This window comes from Cherax quadricarinatus, chromosome 22 (assembly GCF_038502225.1).
Source record: "Cherax quadricarinatus isolate ZL_2023a chromosome 22, ASM3850222v1, whole genome shotgun sequence".
Lineage (NCBI taxonomy): Eukaryota > Metazoa > Arthropoda > Malacostraca > Decapoda > Parastacidae > Cherax > Cherax quadricarinatus.
This window is the reverse complement of record NC_091313.1, coordinates 4,775,277-4,802,529: the sequence shown is the minus strand read 5'-3', so window position 1 is coordinate 4,802,529 and position 27,253 is coordinate 4,775,277. Positions and strand designations below refer to the sequence as shown.

At 39.6% G+C, this 27,253-nt stretch overlaps 1 protein-coding gene across 2 annotated transcripts in view; it reads left to right on the top strand.

The window, feature by feature from the left end:
• LOC128689602 (angiomotin-like) overlaps window positions 1–27,253 on the top strand; it is a 161,133-nt gene that overhangs the window by 67,461 nt on the left and 66,419 nt on the right. For both annotated transcript variants that reach the window (XM_070087466.1, XM_070087465.1), the window contains one exon: window positions 4,296–4,441. In XM_070087466.1, the coding sequence (XP_069943567.1) occupies window positions 4,296–4,441 (146 nt within the window). The remainder of the gene's footprint in view (window positions 1–4,295; window positions 4,442–27,253) is intronic.

Here is a 27,253-nt window from a genome sequence, read left to right as displayed (position 1 = left end):
ATATATATCGCTGAGATTGCTAACTTCACGAGAGCGTAATTCCATAAATTTTCCATCAAATTTCATACTTTCGGTGTCATTGCCATTGGGAAAAGATTCTCTATCATTTCATAAGAATTTTTTTTTTATAATTGCGACACAGAGAGACACTCCAGGATTTGAGGACCCGACAGTCAAAGGGTTAAATGACTAATGAAATACATAATAAATATTTTAATAAACATTTAAAATCACATTTTCATACCTTTACTGAAGACTCTTCACTCTTCTTGGCATTTGGAAGACAGGGAGGAGAGAGGGAGGACTTCATTATTGTTTGGAAGGGGAATCCCCTTCCATAAAGACTTTAGGTAATAAATCCTTATCCAGGGTTACTTCCCTTCTTTGTTTTTTAATGCCACTGGGTCCAGATTGAGAGTCACTGGACCCCTGTTGCTTAAAAAAACTGTCCAGAGAGGTCTGTTTCTGGCATCTCTTTAGCATTTGTCTGAAATAGGACATCCTTTTGTCACTGAACATGTTGCAGAGATAGCTTGTTTCAGCTTGCTCAGGGTGATATTTCTCAGCAAAAGCTTGCACCATACTCCACACTGCACAAATCTCCTTAATCTCTGAAGAAGGCACCTCCTTCCCTCCCTCTTCCTCCTCTGAAGCAAATTCCTTAGCTGTGGTCTGTTGCTGTCCCAGATGAACCTCTTGCAGCTCATCAGTGGTTAGCTCTTCCCCATGGTCCTCCACCAACTCTTACATATCCTGGCCACTCACATCCAACCCCAAGGAATTCCCCAATGCCATAATACATTCCACAACAGGCGTAGGGTCTACAAGGTCAGCCTCAAACCCTTCAAAATCCTTCTTTTGGACACATTCTGGCCACAATTTTCTCCAAGCAGAGTTTGAAGTCCTGGAAGTCACTCTCTGCCAAGCCAGGGCTTATGCAATTGTAGATATTGAAGTGATTCCTCCAGAACTCTCTTAGGGTCAATTCAGTGTCCGAGGTCACTTCAAAGCACCTTTGAAACAGTGCTGTCATGTAGAGTTTTTTGAAGCTTGAAATGACTTGCTGGTCCATGGGCTGGATGAGAGGAGTGGTGTTAGGAGGCAAGAACTTCACTGTTATAAAACTGAAATCCCTAGACAATTGGTCTACCAAGTTTGGAGGATAAGCAGGAGCATTGTCCAGTACCAGGAGGCACTTGAGTGGCAGTGAAGTATTTTTTCACACTCAGGCCAAACACTTCACGGACCCAGTCAATGAAAATTTGCCTCATGACCCATGCCTTATTGTTAGCTTTCCACAACACACACAATATACTCTTGACAACTTTGTTTTTCTTGAATGCTCTGGGATTTTCAGAGTGATACACCAGTCAGGGCTTCACTTTTAAATTCCCACTAGCATTACCACAGAGCAAGAGAGTTAGCCTGTCTTTCATAGGCTTGTGTCCTGGCTTTGCCTTTTCCTCCTGCGTGATGTAGGTCCTCTGGCATTTTCTTCCAAAAGAGGCATGTTTCGTCACAATTGAAAACTTGTTGGGGAACGAATCCTTGAGCCTCTACATAGTCCTTGAATTCATGCATGAATTTTTCAGCCGCACATTTGTCACAACTTGCAGCCTCATCATGCCTTGCAACCACTACGCTTCTTGAAGTTGTCAAACCAGCCTCTGCTGGCCTTAAATTCACTAACAGCAGCACTCGTTCCAGGCATTTTCTTTATGAGATCCGAGTGCAACTGCTTTGCCTTTTCACAAATGATCATCTCCATAACACTATCTATCTCCTGCTGATTGTTTATCATTGCTCCACATCAACAGTAACTTCTCAACATCTTCTATTGTCTGTGATCTATTTTTCGTTAGTTTATCTACCCCTTTCGCAACTTCAGCTTCCTTGATTTCCTTTTTCTTCGCCAGGATGAAATTGATGGTTGATTTGTTTTTTGCCATACAACCTGGCAAGCTCCAGCACATGCATACCACTTTCATATTTTTCAATAATATCTTTCTTCAATTCTATCGTGTTTCTCACTTTCTTTACCATAGGGCAGGCACTAGAAAGTTTCTTTGGGCCCATGGTTAATTATGTAGCAGTTGCACTCAATCAACAAACAAAAATAAAACAATGGATTATTGTGAAATGTTTGGATGAACATGCAGGGTAACGTTCACTCGAGAAGCAAAGTCAGACTGACTCTCAGCGCATGCAAGGGAGGCTTTGTGTGGGTGCGCTTAGGCTGACAGGTCTGGTATGACGGCCGAAACTCAAGTTACTGTTCAAAACTTAAAACAGCCGAAACTTGGGGCGGCCGAAACTCGAGATTCCACTGTATTATATGGAGGGGCGGAGACAGTGTTTACGTCAGGGCAAACATTAACCAATTTTCTATTTGACTGTTATCAGTAATCTTCTTAGGCCCCATGGTGACTTATTTCTACAAATAATACAAAAAAAAAAAAAAAGAAATGCAAAGAAACACAAAATAGTTTACAGTGAAGTTCAGCGGCATTTTGGACTTAGTGACAGCTGTGGGGAGACTGATGCACATGTTCTGGCAGGTCATGTTTGTTTGGTCGAGTGCCGAGCAAACGGTTGACTACTGAGCGATTTTTTTTACCGAACAAAGTATTCGAGTACCAAAATGTTTGAGTATGGAGCTGTTCGAGTACCAAGGTTCCACTGTAACTAAAACTGAGTATACTACAAATTTTAATCATATAATAGAGTGGAAAACTAGTGTGAAGGACCTGGGAGTGGTAATGTCTGAGGACCACAACAGTGCCACTATCACATCTGCGAAGAAAATGATAGGATGGATAATGATAACAGACAAAACAAAGAGATGCCAAGCTAGTGATGATCCTTTTTAAATCACTTGTTCTCTCTAGGATGGAATACTGCTGTACATTAACATCTCCATTCAAAACACATGAAATTGCAGATCTAGAGAATGTACAGGAACCCTTACTGCACATATAAGTTCCGTCAAACACCTTAACTACTGGGAATGCTTGGAAGCATTTGAATTGTACTCTCTAGAACACAGGCGAGAGAGATATATCATAATCTGCACTTGGAAAATCCTAGAAGAAATGGTCCCTAATCTACACACAGAAATCACTCCCTACAAAAGCAAAAGAATGGGCAGGCAGTGCAAAATACACCCAGTGAAAAGGAGGGGCACCATTGGTACACTAAGAGAAAACAACAAGTGTCTGGGGGCCAACACTGTTTAACAGCCTCCCACCAGGCATAAGGGGAATTACCAATAGACCCCTGGCTGCCTTCAAGAGGGAACTGGACAGTTACTTAAAATTAGTGCCGGATCAGCTGGGCTGTGATTTGCATGTTGGACTACACATGGACAGCAGTAACAGTCTCCTTGATCAGTCCCTGATCCACCAGGAGACTTGGTCATGAACTGGGCCATAGGGGCATTGATTCCCAGAATTCCCTCCAGGTAGAGTTCAACAACGAGGTAACTGAAGTAAGGTAAGAGAGAGGGGGATGGGATAACAGAAGTACATGACACTGTACACCATATACTTCAGGCCTATATTGGAGTACACAGCACCAATATGGAACCCACACCTAGTTGGGGATATCAAAAAATTGGAGAAGGTGTAGAGGTTTGCAGTGAGACTAGTCCTGGAGCTAAGGGGTGTGTCCTATGAGGAGAGGTTAAGGGAGCACTGACAGCACATACACACCACCCATCCCCCCACAACACACATGCATGCCCACTCAAAGTTAAGAGTATGAAAGTTAACTAAAGAATTTCCTGTGTAAGAGTATGAAAGTGTGGTAGTTAATGAGCCTAGTCAAAGATAAGAGTGCCAAGTAGCTCATTGAAGATGTCTCTTCTATTGTAGTGCTGAAAATATAATGTATTTGATAGCATACAGTACTAGATATAACTTTTATTAACAGTAATTTTAGGTGTTTGTTACAAGACTCGGTAACAGATTCCTGGAGCCAACTCGAGTGCTGTGGCAAAAAATAGCCACCAGCAACTGAGTTATGACAAAATATTATCTTAATTAATTGTAAGTTTCAACTTTAATCTGTGAAGTGTATCCTTTGTATCAGCAATTACAAATGAATGCTGCTGAAACCTGATTGAATAGACTCAGAAAAATATAAATAGGTTTCCTGTTTTCTAAAAGGAAGAAAACATATGATATTCCATAGACTTATTTTTTTGTGTGTGTTATGGTATGCTTGTAAAGATTGCTGTTTGACTTTAGAGATTATTTTCAAATTCTGTCTTCTGAATTAGCATTTGTTGATTGCAGTTTGGATGGCCGAAGCAGCATCAGCAGCGCCAGTATGGTCCACAGTACACAGGCGTCAACAGCTCATTCACATAGCAGTAGTGGATTAGGGGGGGCTGGGGGTGCTTTCAGTACCCCTGGTACACCGAGACGAGATGAAGAACTCGGTGAGATCCTCCTCTAGTGTACTGGAGAGATGCCAGCATATTGCAGTATACTTCTTTTTACTGAATGTCATTGTCACTGAGCCAGATTAACAGTGTATAAAAATATCCTGGTGCTGATTTTCATCAGTTTGTCAATCAGTATAACAGAGATATTTAGTACCTGACAGAGCTCTTTTCTTGATGTAGTTGTTTGTGGTAGCTCTCACAGATTACTGTAATGTGTAGTCATGTTTGTGTGCTTTTGCACAAGTAAGCTTCCTGTGATCTTATTCATAAACTAACTGCTATTCAGCCTTAAATGTATCACACCCTACCTCATATGGACTGAATGAGGTTTATGGTGTTGTGAGCTCTCATAAAATTGATGTTCATTCTTCTTGTCACTGCTGCATGTGTCTGACGTCTGCTGATGCCACACATTTGTAACTCTGTTCCCCAAGTTACAGCAGTTCTGAACCTGCTTTATGTTATGTGACTTGTGAGCAGAATGCATTTAATGTGCTGCCTACATGCCTGATGCCCGCCCACTTGCCTGCCTGCCTGCCTGCCTGTCCACGTGTGACTCCTTTCTTTGTCATAGGTGAGATATTTGTTTTACATCCTGTTTTGTAGTTGAAAAAATCAATTTGCTTGTTATTTTTATACTTTAAATGTAATGCTTCTGTATGTAGAAAACCTGATTTAAGAAATATTTTATAAAATATTTTTTTTCTTATATGTAGCTGCTATAGGTGACACCACAACCTAACATCATGTTTTAGCATTTATCAGATGTACTTCTGCCTGTGATATATGTTAAGTATGTATTTATTTGTGCTGAGTGATTTACTGTTTCAGTGTTCTCTTCAAGTCTCAAAACTTCTTTCCTCCTTTAACCCTTTGAGGGTCCATTCTGTAGTTCTGTGGCTTTGAAGCCTGGGTCTGAGCCATAGTACTACGTCATGCGCTCATCTCACTCAGATAAGCTGTGAGCAGTAAATTTGAGCCTAGGTATGAGAGAATGCATCTATGTGGCAAGTGTGCACCACATAAAACAAATCCTGCAGTACGCAGTTCGTAACGAGAAAATAAAAGCTGCGGCCATGTTTTTGGATTAAAGCATCGACTTTGCAGTACATTTTTGTATGGTTTTTAGGGTTGTATTTGCAATTTCTTGGTCTCATTTGATAGAATGAAAGATATATTGCAGAAATAGAGATGATTTTAATTGGTTTTAGTATTAAAAATAGGTTCAAACTGAGCTCAAAGTAGCAGATATGTTCGATTTTTGCCGATATTCAAGAGTAAACAAATGAAGTCACGCGTCCAATATACGTCAACTGGTGGATCTAATATACATTCACGAATGTGCTGATATTATTTATACAATTATTACAATATTACATAACAGTAAATCTTCTTTATTTTTGATGCGAATAAAAAATAAAAATGGAATTAATCTGTAAAGCCTGGAAACATAACTAATAAACAGAGGAAAAGTTATTTTAGTGCCAGGAATACCTGCATTGTTTATTCTGGACCCTATTTTGAAATTGGAATACAGTAGGGCCCCACTTATACGGCAGGTTAGGTTCCAGGCTACCACCGTAAAGCGGAAATCGCCGTAAAGTGGAACACCCTTTTTTCCACTTATAAATGCATACAAATACTAGATAACAAGTTTACACTAACATATATTAAGTTAGCAATAGAACTAGGCATCAGAAAACAAAAAACTACAGTACACACATAGTGCACTCATTATTTACCTTAAAATATTTATAGTCTTAATCTAGGGTGAGACACGTAGTATTTATTTTAAGAAATCAAGTGTGGTATGTATGGTAGTCAGCCGGGCTACCATAACAGGCCACCTCACCTACACATAATATTCTATTACATTTAAGCATCCCGGAGCGATAAAATGCGTATACAGTTTACTCATTACTTTAAAATATTTGTAGTCTTAATCTAGGGTGAGATGAGTAGTATTTATTGTAAAAAATCAAGTGTGGGTAGTCAACCGGGCTACCATACCAGGCCAACCCACCCACACATATATTCTATGATATTTAAGCATCCCAGAGCAATAAAATGTATATACAGTTCACTCATTACTTACCTTAAAATATTTGTAGTCTTAATGTAGGGTCAGGAGTAAGTAAATGAGATAAAACGAATAAATGAGAGAGAAAGAGTGAGTGCATGAGAGAGGACAGGCGCAGAGTTATGTAAACAAACCCGGCGAACGTAAGTTTTGTAAACAAACAAAGTGTACACGTCTGGTTTGTGTACAAGTTACATTGTGTACAGGTTGTCTCTACATTGATACGGTAGAATAAATAAAGAAGAACACTCCCATTCTCATGTAACATCATTTTGAGAAGAAATGACACTCTGAGTGAAGGCAATGGAAATAAGTCACTCTGTCTGACTTTTTTGGGTTATCCTAGGTTCTCTACACATATGCTGTTATGTATGATAATCTATGTAACTGTATTTGTGTATACCTGAATAAACTTACTTGCATACATACGAAAGGAATAATTTTCTACAGTTACCCCCAGTAACACATTTTCTCTTATGTTAGATTAGAGAAAATGTTATTCTTGGCATCACTTGTACAAGTTATCTGGCTACCACATCTCATATTTATGTTTATTTATTCTATTGTGGGGTGTATTTATCATCTTTATATGTTATGTATCATGTTTATTATATAATTTTGAAAAAAATATCATGGATGGATTAATGAAAATGTGTATATTAACGTAATGTACCACATTTAATGAGACTCGGTGATGATGATTATTATTATTTCTAATATGGCGTCACTTGTGCAAGTCGTCTGCTACCACATCTCATTTTTTTTTTTTTTTTTTTCAACAAGTCGGCTGTCTCCCACCGAGGCAGGGTGACCCAAAAAAAGAAAGAAAATCCCCAAAAAGAAAATACTTTCATCATCATTCAACACTTTCACCACACTCGCACATTATCACTGTTTTTGCAGAGGTGCTCAGAATACAACAGTCTAGAAGCATACACATATAAAGATACACAACATATCCCTCCAAACTGCCAATATCCCAAACCCCTCCTTTAAAGTGCAGGCATTGTACTTCCCATTTCCAGGACTCAAGTCCGACTATATGAAAATAACCGGTTTCCCTGAATCGCTTCACTAAATATTACCCTGCTCACACTCCAACAGATCGTCAGGTCCCAAGTACCATTCGTCTCCATTCACTCCTATCTAACACGCTCACGCACGCTTGCTGGAAGTCCAAGCTCCTTGCCCACAAAACCTCCTTTACCCCCTCTCTCCAACCCTTTCGAGGACGACCCCTACCCCGCCTTCCTTCCCCTATAGATTTATATGCTTTCCATGTCATTCTACTTTGATCCATTCTCTCTAAATGACCAAACCACCTCAACAACCCCTCTTCTGCCCTCTGACTAATACTTTTATTAACTCCACACCTTCTCCTAATTTCCACACTCCGAATTTTCTGCATAATATTTACACCACACATTGCCCTTAAACAGGACATCTCCACTGCCTCCAACCGTCTCCTCGCTGCTGCATTTACCACCCAAGCTTCACACCCATATAAGAGTGATGGTACTACTATACTTTCATACATTCCCTTTTTTGCCTCCATAGATAACGTTTTTTGACTCCACATATACCTCAACGCACCACTCGCCTTTTTTCCCTCATCAATTCTATGATTAACCTCATCCTTCATAAATCCATCTGCCGACACGTCAACTCCCAAGTATCTGAAAACATTCACTTCTTCCATACTCCTCCTCCCCAATTTGATATCCAATTTTTCTTTATCTAAATCATTTGACACCCTCATCACCTTACTCTTTTCTATGTTCACTTTCAACTTTCTACCTTTACACACATTCCCAAACTCATCCACTAACCTTTGCAATTTTTCTTTAGAATCTCCCATAAGCACAGTATCATCAGCAAAAAGTAACTGTGTCAATTCCCATTTTGAATTTGATTCCCCAAAATTTAATCCCACCCCTCTCCCGAACACCCTAGCATTTATTTCCTTTACAACCCCATCTATAAATATATTAAACAACCATGGTGACATTACACATCCCTGTCTAAGACCTACTTTTACCGGGAAGTAGTCTCCCTCTCTTCTACACACCCTAACCTGAGCCTCACTATCCTCATAAAAACTCTTTACAGCATTTAATAACTTACCACCTATTCCATATACTTGCAACATCTGCCACATTGCTCCTCTATCCACTCTATCATATGCCTTTTCTAAATCCATAAATGCAATAAAAACTTCCCTACCTTTATCTAAATACTGTTCACATATATGCTTCAATGTAAACACTTGATCTACACATACCCTACCCACTCTGAAACCTCCTTGCTCATCCGCAATCCTACATTCTGTCTTACCTCTAATTCTTTCAATTATAACCCTACCGTACACTTTTCCTGGTATACTCAGTAAGCTTATTCCTCTATAATTTTTACAGTCTCTTTTGTCCCCTTTCCCTTTATATAAAGGGACTATACATGCTCTCCGCCAATCCCTAGGTACCTTCCCCTCTTTCATACATTTATTAAACAAAAGTACCAACCACTCCAACACTATATCCCCCCCTGCTTTTAACATTTCTGTCATGATCCCATCATTTCCAGCTGCTTTACCCCCTTTCATTTTACGTAATGCCTCACGTACCTCCCCCACACTTACATTCTGCTCTTCTTCACTCCTAAAAGATGGTATACCTCCCTGACCAGTGCATGAAATTACTGCTTCTGTTTCTTCCTTAACATTTAAAAGTTCCTCAAAATATTCTCGCCATCTACCCAATACCTCCATCTCCCCATCTACTAACTCCCCTACTCTGTTTTTATCTGACAAATCCATATTTTCCCTAGGCTTTCTTAACTTGTTTAACTCACTCCAAAATTTTTTCTTATTTTCATTAAAATTTCTTGACAGTGCCTCTCCCACTCTATCATCTGCTCTCCTTTTGCACTCTCTCACCACTCTCTTTACCTTTCTTTTACTCTCCATATACTCTGCTCTTCTTATAACACTTCTGCTTTGTAAAAACCTCTCATAAGCTACCTTTTTCTCTTTTATCACACCCTTTACTTCATCATTCCACCAATCACTCCTCTTTCCTCCTGCTCCCACCCTCCTATAACCACAAACTTCTGCCCCACATTCTAATACTGCATTTTTAAAACTATTCCAACCCTCTTCAACCCCCCCACTACTCATCTTTGCACTAGCCCACCTTTCTGCCAATAGTTGCTTATATCTCACCCGAACTTCCTCCTCCCTTAGTTTATACACTTTCACCTCCCTTTTACTTGTTGTTGCCACCTTCCTCTTTTCCCATCTACCTCTTACTCTAACTGTAGCTACAACTAAATAATGATCCGATATATCAGTTGCCCCTCTATAAACATGTACATCCTGGAGCCTACCCATCAACCTTTTATCCACCAATACATAATCTAATAAACTACTTTCATTACGTGCTACATCATACCTTGTATATTTATTTATCCTCTTTTTCATAAAATATGTATTACTTATTACCAAATTTCTTTCTACACATAGCTCAATTAAAGGCTCCCCATTTACATTTACCCCTGGCACCCCAAATTTACCTACTACTCCCTCCATAACATTTTTACCCACTTTAGCATTGAAATCCCCAACCACCATTACTCTCACACTTGATTCAAAACTCCCCACACATTCACTCAACATTTCCCAAAATCTCTCTCTCTCCTCTACACTTCTCTCTTCTCCAGGTGCATACACGCTTATTATAACCCACTTTTCACATCCAATCTTTATTTTACTCCACATAATCCTTGAATTAATACATTTATAGTCCCTCTTTTCCTGCCATAGCTTATCCTTCAACATTATTGCTACTCCTTCTTTAGCTCTAACTCTATTTGAAACCCCTGACCTAATCCCATTTATTCCTCTCCACTGAAACTCTCCCACCCCCTTCAGCTTTGTTTCACTTAAAGCCAGGACATCCAGCTTCTTCTCATTCATAACATCCACAATCATCTCTTTCTTATCATCTGCACAACATCCACGCACATTCAGACTTCCCACTTTGACAATTTTCTTCTTCTTATTCTTTTTAGTAATCTTTACAGGAAAAGGGGTTACTAGCCCATTGTTCCCGGCATTTTAGTTGATTTTTACAACACGCATGGCTTACGGAGGAAAGATTCTTATTCCACTTCCCCATGGATATAAAAGGAAAATTAATAAGACCAAGAACTATTAAGATAAAATCAAAGAAAACTCAGATGAGTGTGTATAAATAAATGTGTACATGTATGTGTAGTGTGACCTAAGTGTAAGTAGAAGTTTATTTATTATACTGTGGGGTGTATTTATCATATTTATATGTTATGCATCGTGTTTATTATATAATTTTGAAAAAATATCATAGATGGATTAATGAAAATGTGTATATTAACGTAATATACGACATTTAAATGAGACTCGGTGATTATTATTATCATTACCAATATGACGTCTGGAGACATAAAACACTCTTACTGATTTTAATGTGTACCTGCATGCCAGCACAGTATGTAAGTTTATTTAAGTACAGGTATACATAAGTATTTAAGTGTTTTTAAAAGTTATTTCATAAACACTTAAAATTTTGGAGTTTCCAGACATAATGGAGAGATTTAGTGCTTACAGATCTCACAGACAATGTAAACAAACCGGGTGGGGAGCGGTGACCGTATTAGAAAGTCAGGTGGGGGGGGCCGTATAGCGAGTTTTGGTCATAATTTGAAATGACCATATTAGCGGAACGCCGTAAAGCGAAACACCGTAAAGCGGGGCGCTACTGTATTTTGAACTTTGTGTGAAATTGGCCAAATTACTAATTTCTGATTACTTTATTGGGTAGTTGAAAACAGCGTCTCCTCACTTAGTGACATTCCCATTTACCGACAAGTCAGACTTACAACGGGCTCTCTGACCAATATGCATACCTAAATAATGTATATTAGACCTGATTTACTCTATTCTGTTCATTACATTTAAAAATATCAATTATAGTATGATCCTCACTTAGCGATGAATTTGTTTACCAACGTAGTCTTAGGAACGGAACTCTGTCGCTAAGTGAGGAGAGGCTGTAGTTGATGGGCAGTTTCTTGTGCTCAATTGATAAAACAGAAGTAATACTATAGAAATAGCTAAGAATTTGGTTGACTGGAGTAATGTACATGTAACTGGCCTAAAATGGGAGTCAAGGTGGTCAAAATCACCATTGTGTAAATATCGCTGATGCATCAAAATTTGTGATAGTGTAATTTTGTCAGTTTTTCATTAAATTTCATACAGTGGAGATGTCCTGTATGGTGTAAATATTATGCAGAAAATTCAGAGTGTGGAAATTAGAAGGTGTGGAGTTAATAAAAGTATTAGTAAGAGGGCTGAAGAGGGGTTGTTGAGGTGGTTTGGCCATTTAGAGAGAATGGATCAAAGTAGAATGACATGGAGAGCGTATAAATCTGTAGGGGAAGGAAGGCAGGGTAGGGGTCATCCTCGAAAAGGTTGGAGGGAGGGGGGTAAAGAAGGTTTTGTGGGCGAGGGGCTTGGACTTCCAGCAAGCGTGCGCGAGCGTGTTAGATTGGAGTGAATGGAGACAAATGGTATTTGGGACCTGACGAGCTGTTGGAGTGTGAGCAGGGCAATACTTAGTGAAGGGATTCAGGGAAACCGGTTGCTTTTATATAGCCGGACTTGAGTCCTGGAAATGGGAAGTACAATGCCTGCACTTTAAAGGAGGGGTTTGGGATATTGGCAGTTTGGAGGGATATGTTGTGTATCTTTATACGTACGTATATGCTTCTAAACTGTTGTATTCTGAGCACCTCTGCAAAAACAGTGATTATGTGTGAGTGAGGAGGAAGTGTTGAATGACGATGAAAGTATTTTCTTTTTGGGGATTTTCTTTCTTTTTGGGTCACCCTGCCTCGGTGGGAGACGGTCGACTTAAAAAAAAAAAAAAAAAAGAAGAAGATTCTCTACCATTTCATAAGAAAAACAAATATTTTTTTTTTTTAAATCCTTGGACCCAGCGGACAAGTGTCAGATCGGGGGTCTGGACCCTCAAAGGGTTAATTCATTGTTTTCTCTCCATTTTTATTACTAAATCGTTCCAGCTGGAGACCCTTCAGAAGGGGTGCCTTGATGCCAGGAAAGGTCTCAGTCCAAGAATTACAACTAACTCTTGTCTTTCTTGGACCAAACCTGATTACTTCATACTTCATGGTGGTCAGTACACAGAGGTCAGTGGTTACGTGAGGTCATACCTGTCCTAAGCTGTCTAGGAGTTAGTGTGGGGTATAACCAAGCATCTTGGCTTGTTATAGTGTTTTAGAATCTCAGGTTAAAGTGTTGAAGAAGGAGGTTCTACTTCAGGAGGAAAATAGGAGGCTGAAGCTTTACCTAGACAGGTTTGGGAGTGAGTGTGAGATGGATGAAGCTGGTAAGGATGAAATGGTCACTAGCAGTGAGAGTGGTAGCCACTTAAGTGGCAACTGGTTTACAATTCAGGAAGAACGATGATAAGGAAGGTTAATAGAGAAGATGAGAAGGTAGGAAATTGATTCTCTGTTCTCCAGGATGGGTGTACTTCAGTGGTTAGTGAGGTTAAAGGTACCACTGACTCCACTGCTAATCAAGGTAAGAATATTCTGATTGTGGGAGACTCTCAGGTGAGATATATGGACTGTGGTTTTTGTAACAGAGATAGGAAGGTAAGAGAGAGGGTGTGTCTCCCAGAAGCTGGTGTTGGTGACATGGTCAGCAGGTTTGATTAATGAATCTCAACACGGTTTTACAAAGGGGCATTCCTGTCTTATGAATTTACTAACTTTTTTTCACTAAGGTATTTGAGGAGGTGTTCATGGTAGTGAATATGATATTGTTTATATTGACTTCGGTAAGGCTTTTGATAGAGTTCCACATCAGAGACTATTGAGGAAACTTAAGGCACACGGAATAGGAGGAGAAATTTTTTCCTGGGCAGAGGCATGGATGACAAATAAGCAGCAGACAGTTTGCATCAATGATGAGAAATCAGAATGGGGGCATGTCACAAGAGGTGTTCCACAGGGCCCATTGTTATTCACAGTTTACATAAACGACATAGATGAAAGAATAAAAAGCAACATAAGCAAATTTGCTGGTGACACCAAAATAGCCTGTCCAATTCATTCTAATGAGGACATTAGAGCACTCCAGGATGATTTGAATAGACTGATGCAATGGTCAGAGAAGTGGCAGATGCATTTTAATATAAAATGCAAAGTTCTAAATGTTGGACTGGAAAATAACCATGCCACATACAAAGTAAATAATGTAGATCTTAGTATTACTGACTGCTAGAAGGATTTAGGAGTTCTGTTGAGTATACCTGGTAAAGTGTATAGTAGAGTTATTATTGAGAGAATTATGAGTAAGATGGAGAGCAGGATTACAGGTGAACAAGGAGGCTTTAGGAAAGGTAGGGGGTGTGTAGACCAAGTATTTGCAGTGAAACGTATAGGTGAATGGTATTTAGATAAGGGTAAGGAGGTTTTTGGGGCATTTGTAGATTTGGAAAAGGCATATGATAAGGTGGATAGGGAGCAGTGTGGCAGATGTTGCAAATGTATGGAATAGAAGGTAGGCTATTGAATGCGGTGAAAAGTTTTTACAAGGATAGTGAGGCTCAGGTTAGAGTATGTAGGGGAGAGGGGGATTATTTCCCAGTAAAAGTAGGCCTTAGACAGGGATGTGTGATGTCACCTTGGTTGTTCAATATATTTATAGATGGAGAAGTAAGAGAAGTGAATGCTCTGATGTTGGCAAGAGATGTGGGGTTAAAAGATAAAGAATCTAACACAAAGTGGGAGTTGTCACAGTTGCTCTTTGCTGATGACACTGTGATTTTGAAGAGAAGTTGCAGAGATTGATTGATGAGTTTGGTAGGGTATGTAAAAGAAGGAAGTTAAATGTGAATGTAGGAAAGAGTAAGGTGATGAGGATAACAAAAAAATTAGGTAACAGAAGACTGGATGTCAGATTGGAGGGAGATAGTATGGAGGAGGCGAATGCGTTCAGATATTTGGGAGTAGACGTGTCAGCAGATGGATCTGTGAAGGATGAGGTGAATCATAGAATTGACGAGGGGAAAAAGTGAGTGGTGCACTGAGGAGTCTGTGGAGACAAAGAACTTTATCCATGAAAGCAAAGAGGGGAATGTACGAAAGTATAGTTATACTAATGCTCTTGTATGGGTGTGAGGCATGGGTTGCTAATGTTGCAACAAGGAGAAGGCTGGAGACAGTGGAGATGTCATGTCTGAGGGCAATGTGTGGTGTGAATATAATGCAGAGAATCCATAGTTTGGAGATTAGGAAGAGGTGTAGGATTACCAAAACTATTATCCAGAGGGATGAGGGGTTATTGAGATCGTTTCGGCATGTAGAGAGGATGGAACAAAATAGAATGACTTTGAGAGTACGTATATAAATCTGTGGTGGAGGGAAGGCAGGGTAGGGGTCGGCCTAGAAAAGGTTGGAGGGAGGGGGTAAAGGAGGTTTTGTGTGCAAGGGGCTTGGACTTCCAGCAAGCGTGCGTGAGCATGTTAGACAGGAGTGAATGGAGACGAATGGTTTTTAGGATTTGATGTGCTGTTGGAGTGTAAGCAAGGTAACATGAAGGGATTCAGGGAAACCAACAGGTTGGACTTGAGTCTTGGAGATGGGAAGTACAGTGTCTGCACTCTGAAGGATGGGTGTTAATTTTGCAGTTTTATAACTGTAGTGTAGGCATGCCTCTGGCAACACAGTGATGGAGTGAATGATGAAAGTTTTTCTTTCTCAGGTCACCCTGCCTTGGTGGGAAACGGCTGATGTGTTAATAATAAAATACAACATAAAACCAAGACAACAGTGAATTAGTGTTCACAATAAAGCTAACAGTATCCTTGGCTTCATATCAAGAAGTATAAATTATAGAAGTCCTCAGGTTGTTCTTCAGCTCTATATATCCTTGGTTAGGCATCATTTAGATTATGCTGCACAGTTCTGGCCATCGTATTACAGACTGGATATAAATTCACTGGAAAACGTACAGAGGAGGATGACAAAGTTGATCCCATGTATCAGAAATCTTCCCTATAAGGATAGACTGAGGGCCCTGAATCTGCACTCTCTAGAAAGGCGTAGAGCTAGGGAAGATATGGTTGAGGTGTATAAATGGAAAATTTGAATAAATAAAGGGGATGTAAACACTGTACTGAAAATATCCAGCCAAGACAGGACTCGCAGCAATGATTTCAAGTTAGAAAAATTCAGATTGAGGAAGGATATAGGAAATCACTGCTTTGGTAATAGAGTTGTGGAAGAGTGGAACAAACTCCCGAGTACCATCATAGAAGCGAAAATGTTTTGTAGTTTAAAAATAGGTTAGATAAATACTACATGAGTGAGTGTGGGTGGGTGTGAATTGGACCTGACTATTATTATTATAATCAAAAAGAAGCGCTAAGCCACAAGGGCTATACAGCTGGACCTGACTAGCTTGTGCTATTAAGTCTGATGCCGTGCTCCTGAGTGGAAGTTACCTGACTAGGGGGGTCATTGGTCTAAGCTGGAGGGTGACATGGACCTGCTTTGCATGGGTCAGGCCTGCTGCAGTGTTCCTTCTTTCTTATGTTCTTCTATTTCAGCTAAAAACCTGATTCATATACGTACATGTATAATTAACTGATTGATTGCTCTTTGTAAATAAAGAGGAGCCCTGAAGGCTGTGTCTAGTAATCAGTTTCAGGACAAATATAAAAATCTTGATTAAAATCATATATTATTTACCAATAATTCTACTTAGAAACCAATAAAAATAATGTAACTTACCATAAGTGATAGCTTAAAAAAATCATTCTTGCTCTGTTAGGAAGAACATATTAGAGTTAGAGCTAAAGAAGGAGTAGCAATAATGTTGAAGGATAAGCTATGGCAGGAAAAGAGGGACTATAAATGTATTAATTCAAGGATTATGTGGAGTAAAATAAAGATTGGATGTGAAAAGTGGGTTATAATAAGCGTGTATGCACCTGGAGAAGAGAGAAGTGTAGAGGAGAGAGAGAGATTTTGGGAAATGTTGAGTGAATGCGTGGGGAGTTTTGAATCAAGTGTGAGAGTAATGGTGGTTGGGGATTTTAATGCTAAAGTGGGTAAAAATGTTATGGAGGGAGTAGTAGGTAAATTTGGGGTGCCAGGGGTAAATGTAAATGGGGAGCCTTTAATTGAGCTATGTGTAGAAAGAAATTTGGTAATAAGTAATACATATTTTATGAAAAAGAGGATAAATAAATATACAAGGTATGATGTAGCACGTAATGAAAGTAGTTTATTAGATTATGTATTGGTGGATAAAAGGTTGATGGGTAGGCTCCAGGATGTACATGTTTATAGAGGGGCAACTGATATATCGGATCATTATTTAGTTGTAGCTACAGTTAGAGTAAGAGGTAGATGGGAAAAGAGGAAGGTGGCAACAACAAGTAAGAGGGAAGTGAAAGTGTATAAACTAAGGGAGGAGGAAGTTCGGGTGAGATATAAGCGACTATTGGCAGAAAGGTGGGCTAGTGCAAAGATGAGTAGTGGGGGGGTTGAAGAGGGTTGGAATAGTTTTAAAAATGCAGTATTAGAATGTGGGGCAGAAGTTTGTGGTTATAGGAGGGTGGGGGCAGGAGGAAAGAGGAGTGATTGGTGGAATGATGAAGTAAAGGGTGTGATAAAAGAGAAAAAGGTAGCTTATGAGAGGTTTTTACAAAGCAGAAGTGTTATAAGAAGAGCAGAGTATATGGAGAGTAAAAGAAAGGTAAAGAGAGTGGTGAGAGAGTGCAAAAGGAGAGCAGATGATAGAGTGGGAGAGGCACTGTCAAGAAATTTTAATGAAAATAAGAAAAAATTTTGGAGTGAGTTAAACAAGTTAAGAAAGCCTAGGGAAAATATGGATTTGTCAGTTAAAAACAGAGTAGGGGAGTTAGTAGATGGGGAGATGGAGGTATTGGGTAGATGGCGAGAATATTTTGAGGAACTTTTAAATGTTAAGGAAGAAACAGAGGCAGTAATTTCATGCACTGGTCAGGGAGGTATACCATCTTTTAGGAGTGAAGAAGAGCAGAATGTAAGTGTGGGGGAGGTACGTGAGGCATTACGTAAAATGAAAGGGGGTAAAGCAGCTGGAACTGATGGGATCATGACAGAAATGTTAAAAGCAGGGGGGGATATAGTGTTGGAGTGGTTGGTACTTTTGTTTAATAAATGTATGAAAGAGGGGAAGGTACCTAGGGATTGGCAGAGAGCATGTATAGTCCCTTTATATAAAGGGAAAGGGGACAAAAGAGACTGTAAAAATTATAGAGGAATAAGCTTACTGAGTATACCAGGAAAAGTGTACGGTAGGGTTATAATTGAAAGAATTAGAGGTAAGACAGAATGTAGGATTGCGGATGAGCAAGGAGGTTTTAGAGTGGGTAGGGGATGTGTAGATCAGGTGTTTACATTGAAGCATATATGTGAACAGTATTTAGATAAAGATAGGGAAGTTTTTATTGCATTTATGGATTTAGAAAAGGCATATGATAGAGTGGATAGAGGAGCAATGTGGCAGATGTTGCAAGTATATGGAATAGGTGGTAAGTTATTAAATGCTGTAAAGAGTTTTTATGAGGATAGTGAGGCTCAGGTTAGGGTGTGTAGAAGAGAGGGAGACTACTTCCCGGTAAAAGTAGGTCTTAGACAGGGATGTGTAATGTCACCATGGTTGTTTAATATATTTATAGATGGGGTTGTAAAGGAAGTAAATGCTAGGGTGTTTGGGAGAGGGGTGGGATTAAATTATGGGGAATCAAATTCAAAATGGGAATTGACACAGTTACTTTTTGCTGATGATACTGTGCTTATGGGAGATTCTAAAGAAAAATTGCAAAGGTTAGTGGATGAGTTTGGGAATGTGTGTAAAGGTAGAAAGTTGAAAGTGAACATAGAAAAGAGTAAGGTGATGAGGGTGTCAAATGATTTAGATAAAGAAAAATTGGATATCAAATTGGGGAGGAGGAGTATGGAAGAAGTGAATGTTTTCAGATACTTGGGAGTTGACGTGTCGGCGGATGGATTTATGAAGGATGAGGTTAATCATAGAATTGATGAGGGAAAAAAGGTGAGTGGTGCGTTGAGGTATATGTGGAGTCAAAAAACGTTATCTATGGAGGCAAAGAAGGGAATGTATGAAAGTATAGTAGTACCAACACTCTTATATGGGTGTGAAGCTTGGGTGGTAAATGCAGCAGCGAGGAGACGGTTGGAGGCAGCGGAGATGTCCTGTTTAAGGGCAATGTGTGGTGTAAATATTATGCAGAAAATTCGGAGTGTGGAAATTAGGAGAAGGTGTGGAGTTAATAAAAGTATTAGTCAGAGGGCAGAAGAGGGGTTGTTGATGGATTTATGAAGGATGAGGTTAATCATAGAATTGATGAGGGAAAAAAGGTGAGTGGTGCATTGAGGTATATGTGGAGACAAAAAACATTATCTAAGGAGGCAAAGAAGGGAGTGTATGAAAGTATAGTAGCACCAACACTTATATGGGTGTGAAGCTTGGGGTGTGAATGCAGCAGCGAGGAGGCGGTTAGAGGTAGTGGAGATGTCCTGTCTAAGGGCAATGTGTGGTGTAAATAGTATGCAGAAAATTCGGAGTGTGGAAATTAGGAGGTGTGGAGTTAATAAAAGTATTAGTCAGAGGGCTGAAGAGGGGTTGTTGAGGTGGTTTGGTCATTTAGAGAGAATGGATCAAAGTAGAATGACATGGAGAGCATTTAAATCTGTAAGGGAAGGAAGGCGGGGTAGTGGTCGTCCTCGAAAAGGTTGGAAGGAAGGGGTACGGGAGGTTTTGTGGGCGAAGGGCTTGGACTTCCAGCAGGCATGCATGAGCGTGTTCGATAGGAGTGAATGGAGACAAATAGTATTTGGGACCTGACGAGCTGTTGGAGTATGAGCAGGGCAATATTTAGTGAAGGGATTCAAGGAAACCGGTTATTTTTATATAACCGGACTTGAGTCCTGGAAATGGGAAGTACAATGCCTGCACTCTAAAGGAGGGGTTCAGGATATTAGCAGTTTGGAGGGATATGTTTTGTATCTTTATATGTATATGCTTCTAAACTGTTGTGTTCTGAGCACCTCTGCAAAAACAGTGATTATGTGTGAGTGAGTTGAAAGTGTTGAATGATGATGAAAGTATTTTCTTTTTGGGTCACCCTGCCTAGGTGGGAGATGGCCGACTTGTTGGAAAAAAAAAAATGTATATATATAGTCAAAGTGGGAAGTCTGAATGTGCGTGGATGTTGTGCAAATGATAAGAGAGAGATAATTGCGGATGTTATGAATGAGAAGAAGCTGGATGTCCTGGCTTTAAGTGAAACAAAGCTGAAGGGGGCGGGAGAGTTTCAGTGGAGAGGAATAAATGGGATTAGGTCAGGGGTTTCAAATAGAGTTAGAGCTAAAGAAGGAGTAGCAATAATGTTGAAGGATAAGATATGACAGGAAAAGAGGGACTATAAATGTATTAATTCAAGGATTATATGGAGTAAAATAAAGGTTGGATGTGAAAAATGGGTTATAGTAAGTGTATATGCACCTGGAGAAGAGAGAAGTGTAGAGGAGAGAGAGAGATTTTGGGAAATGTTGAGTGAATGCGTGGGGAGTTTTGAACCAAGTGTGAGAGTACTTGTGGTTGGGGATTTCAATGCTAAAGTGGGTAAAAATGTTGTGGAGGGAGTAGTAGGTAAATTTGGGGTGCCATGGGTAAATGAAAATGGGGAGCCTTTAATTGAGCTATGTGTAGCAAGAGATTTAGTAATAAGTAATACATATTTTATAAAAAAGAGGATAAATAAATATACAAGGTATGATGTAGCACATAATGAAAGTAGTTTGTTAATTTATGTATTGGTGGATAAAAGGTTAATGGGTAGGCTCCAGGATGAACATGTTTATAGAGGGGCAACTGATATATCGGATCATTATTTAGTTATAGCTACAGTTAGAGTAATAGTTAGATGGGACAAGAGGAAGGTGGCAACAAGTAGGAGGGAAGTGAAAGAGTATAAACTAAGGGAGGAGGAAGTTCGGGTGAGATATAAGCGACTATTGGCAGAAAGGTGGGCTAGTGCAAAGATGAGTAGTGGGGGGGTTGAAGAGGGTTGGATGAGTTTTAAAAACGCAGTATTACAATGTGGGGCAGAAGTTTGTGGTTATAGGAGGGTGGGGGCAGGAGGAAAGAGGAGTGATTGGTGGAATGATGAAGTAAAGGGTGTGATAAAAGAGAAAAAGTTAGCTTATGAGAGGTTTTTTACAAAGCAGAAGTGTTATAAGAAGAGCAGAGTATATGGAGAGTAAAAGAAAGGTTGAGAGAGTGCAAAAGGAGAGCAGATGATAGAGTGGGAGAGGCACTGTCAAGAAATTTTAATGAAAATAAGAAAAAATTTTGGAGTTAAACAAATTAAGAAAGCCTAGGGAACGTATGGATTTGTCAATTAAAAACAGAGTAGGGGAGTTAGTAGATGGGGAGAGGGAGGTATTAGGTAGATGGCGAGAATATTTTGAGGAACTTTTAAATGTTGAGGAAGAAAGGGAGGCGGTAATTTCATGCACTGGCCAGGGAGGTATACCATCTTTTAGGAGTGAAGAAGAGCAGAATGTAAGTGTGGGGGAGGTACGTGAGGCATTACGTAAAATGAAAGGGGGTAAAGCAGCTGGAACTGATGGGATCATGACAGAAATTTTTAGAGCAGGGGGGATATAGTGTTGGAGTGGTTGGTACTTTTGTTTAATAAATGTATGAAAGAGGGGAAGGTACCTAGGGATTGGTGGAGAGCATGTGTAGTCCCTTTATATAAAGGGAAGGGGGACAAAAGAGATTGTAAAAATTATAGAGGAATAAGTTTATTGAGTATACCAGGAAAAGTGTATGGTAGGGTTATTGTTGAAAGAATTAGAGGTAAGACAGAATGTAGGATTGCGGATGAGCAAGGAGGTTTTGAATATGTTCATTAGTCACTCTATCAATTTTGGCACTGTCTTGCATTTCATTACGGTGAATGGTTGTCAACAATGTGACATGTCGTTTGTCATGCCACCGTAATGCCATGATGCCATTGGCAGTAAACACCTGCACCTCATCACCACGAGTGCCTGCATTGAACCTGGACATATGTTTACGATTAGAACGTACTGTGCCACACACATCTGTCATGTTCACTCGCAAGAAATCACTGAATAAAGGGCTTGTGTACTAGTTATCAGTATACATGTATAATGTATGCCCCTTACCAAGATAAGGTGCCATCATGCTTCTCACTACATCACCTGAGATACCCAATAACATCCTGGTATCTTTTAATGTTTTACTTCCCGTGTATACAACAATATCCAATACCAGGCCACTGTCACAGTCACAGAGTACAAACAGTTTTATACCAAAGCGTTTCCTCTTGGTTGGAATATACTGTTTGAACGACAGTCTAACTTTGAGCAAAATCAAAGACTCGTCAATTACAAGATTCTTGAATGGATAAAAGTACATGTTGAACTTTTCTTTCAGATACATAAAAACATTTCTAATTTTGTATAACCTGTCACATCTGTCAGGCTTGGTTTTGCCAGAGAAGTGCAACATATGTAACAGTGAGATAAACCTGTTCACTGGGATGATTTCACTGAAGGCCGAGGTAGAAATTAATGGATCTGTGGACCAGTATGATTTTATATTATGCTTATAGACATGAGGCATAAGCATTATTGTTGCAAAAAGCAAGTACTTCTCTGCAATAGTTGTCTCTTTCCACCGGTGTAGTCTTGACTGTGGTGATATCATCGTATTTGCCATGGTGTACTCAAAATACTTGTTACTTTCCCTGACAATAGTTTCCATCAAAGGCTGGTCAAAGAATAGTTCAAAAAATTCCAGTTCATTTGCAGTGTTTCCAAGGGGACAAGTAGGTAGAATTCCACTTTGAGAATCATCAAACTGATGGGGCTTGGGAACAAAATTGGGAATTGGGATTTTGCTGCCAATCCCAGATACAGTTTGCTGGTGGATACTGGACACCATAAGCTGGTTGTGCTGGTGGCTGACGCTCCGCTTTGTCCTTGAGCTGAGGAGTCAGCGGCGTGGGTCCCAGCCTGGGCTGGTGAGTCATACATTGCCGTGGCACTACCATCACCACTACCACCACCTACTGATGCCTGTGGTCTATCCATGCCAAGTGTAGCCACATCATCCTCACTGTCACTGTCTATTCCTGGTGTAGGGCCACGGGATGTACTCCGTCCCCTAAGCACTGCATAGGGAACACTACCCGAGCGCATGCGGCGGCGTATATACCGACGCTTCACTGGTGAATGCTTCCTCACTATCACTACTTGAATGATCGTCGAGGATCGTCAGGACTTTCTGCACTATTATCGATATCCTGCTCATTCCTTTCAGTCACTAACTGATCAAAGCCATAGAATTCGTCTTCATTTCCACTTTCATCAGAGTCAGAACTATCAGAGAGGAAGGGGAGAGTCCCAATTTTCCTTGGAGTGAGAGCTGCCTTGCGACAAGGCATGGTGAACAAAGGTAACTGAGCTGGTGTTCCCACAATGCTATGCGGGTGCCTAGATTTTTTCTTCATGGCGCACACCCACCACGCACACCCATTCTTTCACATGTAGGCCTACCAGCCTTCTCACACTAAATTTGAAGCCTCTAAAATTTTGGCATAGATCTACTGTTTGAACCCTCAACGTAAAGCCGTAGATCTACGGCACGGACCCTCAAGGGGTCAACAAGAATATAAAATATGAGGTAGTGATTGGACAGCTTAGAATCACTGCTGTCAGATTGACAACACAGAAATGAGAATTAGGTTTTACAGAAAAAAAATTGAATGAAAAAAATTTTAGGGTCTCATAATACTACTTGTGGAAGTGGGTACAAACTGCATTTTTATTCTGACTCAGTTAGGCCAGCTTCGCTTAGAAATTTTTTTAGATCGTGTGTGGTAGAAATTAATTATCTCTTGCCTGTTGATTCCGTCTTGACTGCAGTTTTGCCATCCCTTGCAAAGCACTGGTAAATTTTGTGGTCATATTTTTTTTATTTATTTATTTATTAATTTGAACATGATGCAGGGAAATACAAAGGAATACAGTTATTAAAGTGCAACATCCCAAAGCCCCTTGTATGCAAAGCATTATGGGCAGGCTTGAAATTAACTTAAGATTAACTAAGCAATGATATATTCATTGGTAAAAACATTATTGTAAACAGATAACAATTTAGCACAAATGAGTATTACAAAGACAGGTCATATGGTCATTTACTGTGTTGCTGTGCATTCAATAGAATGGAGTATATTCTGTTAGGTAATGTAATTAAAAAAATAACAAAGTTTGATTGGGTCACAGGTTTGACATTTATGAGATACAATAATGAGAAACATTTATGAGATACATTTTATGTGATACAATTATTCAGTATTTATTTAGTTGTGGTGAGTAAGTGATTTTTGAGAAGAGACTTGAATTTATAAACAGACAGTGTTTCTTTTATATTCACAGGTAGTGAATTCCAGATTTTAGGGCCTTTTGTGTGCATAGTGTGAGGTGGACACGAGGAACATCAAAGAGTGATCTGTGCCTTGTGTTATGGTCATGTGTTCTGTTGAGGTTGGTAAGGAGACGTTTGAGGGGAGGGTTTATATCAGAGTTAAGTGTTCTATGTATGTAGTAGGTGCAGCAATAAGTATGGATGTTTTGTATGGTGAGTAGGTTTAGAGTTTTGAATATTGGTGGAGTGTGCTGCCTGTAGTGGGAACTTGTTATTCTGACTGCAGCCTTTTGTTGGGTAATTAATGGTCTGAGATGGTTTATTGTTGTTGAGTCCCATGCACAAATTCCATAGGTGAGATAGGGGTAAATAAGTGAGTGATATAGGGCCAGGAGGGCTGACTGTGGAACATAGTACCGTACCTTCGATAGTATGCCTATGGTCTTGGAAATTTTTTTGGAAATTTGTTGTATATGTGTTTGAAATATGAGTCTATTATCAAGGTGGATTCCCAAGAAATTTCCCTCTGTGAGTTTTGTGATAGGCGTTCCGTTAATCATTATGTTAAGAGGGATGCCTGTAGCTCTGTTACCAGACTGAATGAAGTAGGTTTTGTCAATGTTTAGAGCAAGTTTGTTAGTCCTCATCCAGGTAGATATTTTCTGTAATTCGGTATTTACAGTATTGGCTAGCCTGACTGGGCTCAGGTGAGAGAAGACGTATGTAGTGTCATCTGCAAATAGTGTGGGTTTGAGTAGTTGTGATGCATTTGGTAGGTCATTTATGTATATGAGAAAGAGAAGAGGGCCTAGAACACTTCCCTGTGGGACACCAACTGTAATTGGCTGTGCAGAAGAGTTTGCCCCGTTTGTGTACACATATTGACTTCTGTTGCTTAGGTAAGACTTTAGGTAGTTGAGGGAGTGCCCTCTTATACCATAGTGCGACAATTTTATATGGAGCAAGTCATGGTCAACAGTATCAAAAGCTTTACGTAAGTCAATGAAGATCCCCAGTGGGACTTCTTTTTTCTCTATTGCAGCGTATATGTGCTCTAGCATGTGTATAATAGCATCGTTAGTATTTTTATTAGGCCTGAACCCAAATTGACAGGGGTTGAGTATGTTGTGGGAGATAAGGTAGGAATAGATTCGCTTATGAATTAATTTTTTGAAGATTTTAGAGAGAGGGTGTAAGTTGGATATTGGCCTATAGTTATTCAAGTCTGTTTGGTCTCCTCTTTTATGGATTGGGGTGACCTTTGTTATTTTAAGAACTGTAGGGAAGATAGAGGATTCTATGGATTTGTTAAAGAGTGTTGCAATGATTGGTGATAGAACTTGTGACACTTTTTTGTATATAAAGGGTGGTAAGGTATTTAAATCTCCTGTCTTGTTTTTTAATGTGTTGATAATAAGGAAGACTTCAGTAGGGTTAGTCGGAGCTAGGAACAGTGTGTTCGGGTAGTTGCCAGTGAGGTAGTCATTGGGTAGGGTATCTGAGCTTGGGATTTTATTGGCAAGGTTTTTTCCTATAGTGGAGAAGAAATTATTGAGTCTGTTTGCTGTTTCAGTTGGTGGGAGTTGGGGTTCATCTGGTTTTGTTAATTCAATTTTGCTATTTTGTGATATCTTTTTTCTTCCTAGAATTTCTGATAGGGTTTTCCAGGTCTTTTTTATGTCAACTCGTAAGTTGGATAATCTGTTCTCATAATACAATTTTTTAGCCCTTCTTATCAGGCTGGTTAGGATTGACGAGTAACGTTTTGTTTGGTCTCTGGTTATGTGACCCATTCTGTACTGTTTTTTGTATAGGTGCTTTGTATTTATGGATTTGAGGATGCTGGGTGTTAGCCAGGGACTGTTCAGTCTCTTAGCTGTCATCTGTTTAGTTTTTTTAGGGCAGTGCTTGTTATAGAGGTACAGTGGACCCCCGGTTAACGATATTTTTTCATTCCAGAAGTATGTTCAGGTGCCAGTACTGACCGAATTTGTTCCCATAAGGAATATTGTGAAGTAGATTAGTCCGTTTCAGACCCCCAAACATGCACGTACAAACGCACTTACATAAATACACTTACATAATTGGTCGCATTGGGAAGTGATCGTTAAGCGGGGGTCCACTGTATTGGGTCTTTTTTAGAAAATTATTAATACATTCGTCAATATCTGTATAGATTTCTAGCTCAGTGTGCCAGTCAATGTTTGTCACTGCTGCTGTGAAGTTATTAATGGCTGCCTCATGTGAAGTCTGAAAGTGACTTTAGTAGTGTCTTGATGTAATTTGCCAAGATTTGTTATGAGGAAGGTAGGGTAGTGATCTGTGGCATTATCTGTGATTATGCCTGATTTTAAAGGGGATATGGTGTTGGTCCAGATGTGGTCTAGTAGAGAAACACTAGTCTCTGTAACTCTTGTAGGTTTTGTCACTGTTGGTAGCAACATGCAGTTACTCATAGCGTTTGTGAATTCAGTAACGTGTGGGTCCTGGTCTTGCAGGAGATTTATATTGAAGTCATCTGAGAGTAGTAAGTGATCTTTGTTCATGTGTGCATCAGTTATCATACTTCCTAGGTTTTCACTAAAACGGCTAGTGTTTGACTGTGGTACTCTGTAGATGTTTATCACTGTGAGAGGTTTTTGTAGGTATTTGGATTTGAATTTAGCTGTTATATATTCCCCATGTTCATCCCTTGTGCAAGTATTAGTGATACATTCTAGTTGGTCTGAGTAGTATATAGCTGTGCCACCCCCTTGTTGATCTGGCCTACAGTTGTGTATGGCTGTGTAACCAGGAATGGCATAGACATCTGTAGTATCAGGCTTTTGCCAGGTTTCAGTGAGAGTAATGATGGATATACTGGCATGCAGGGAATTTAGTAATGCTATGAGGTCATCGTAATGTTTACTTAAAGATCTGATATTGTAGTTAAAGACAGTTATGTTGTTGTTGACTCTGAGAAGTGCCTTTGATTGTTCTGCTGTGTAGTAATTACAGTTACTGTTTGATTCATTTAAGTCATTCAATAAGAGGTTGGCATCAGGATCAATGCTTGTTATCATAAGATTTATAGTGAATCTATAGTTAGAATTAAGTATAAGACAAAGTAAATATTCTAAAG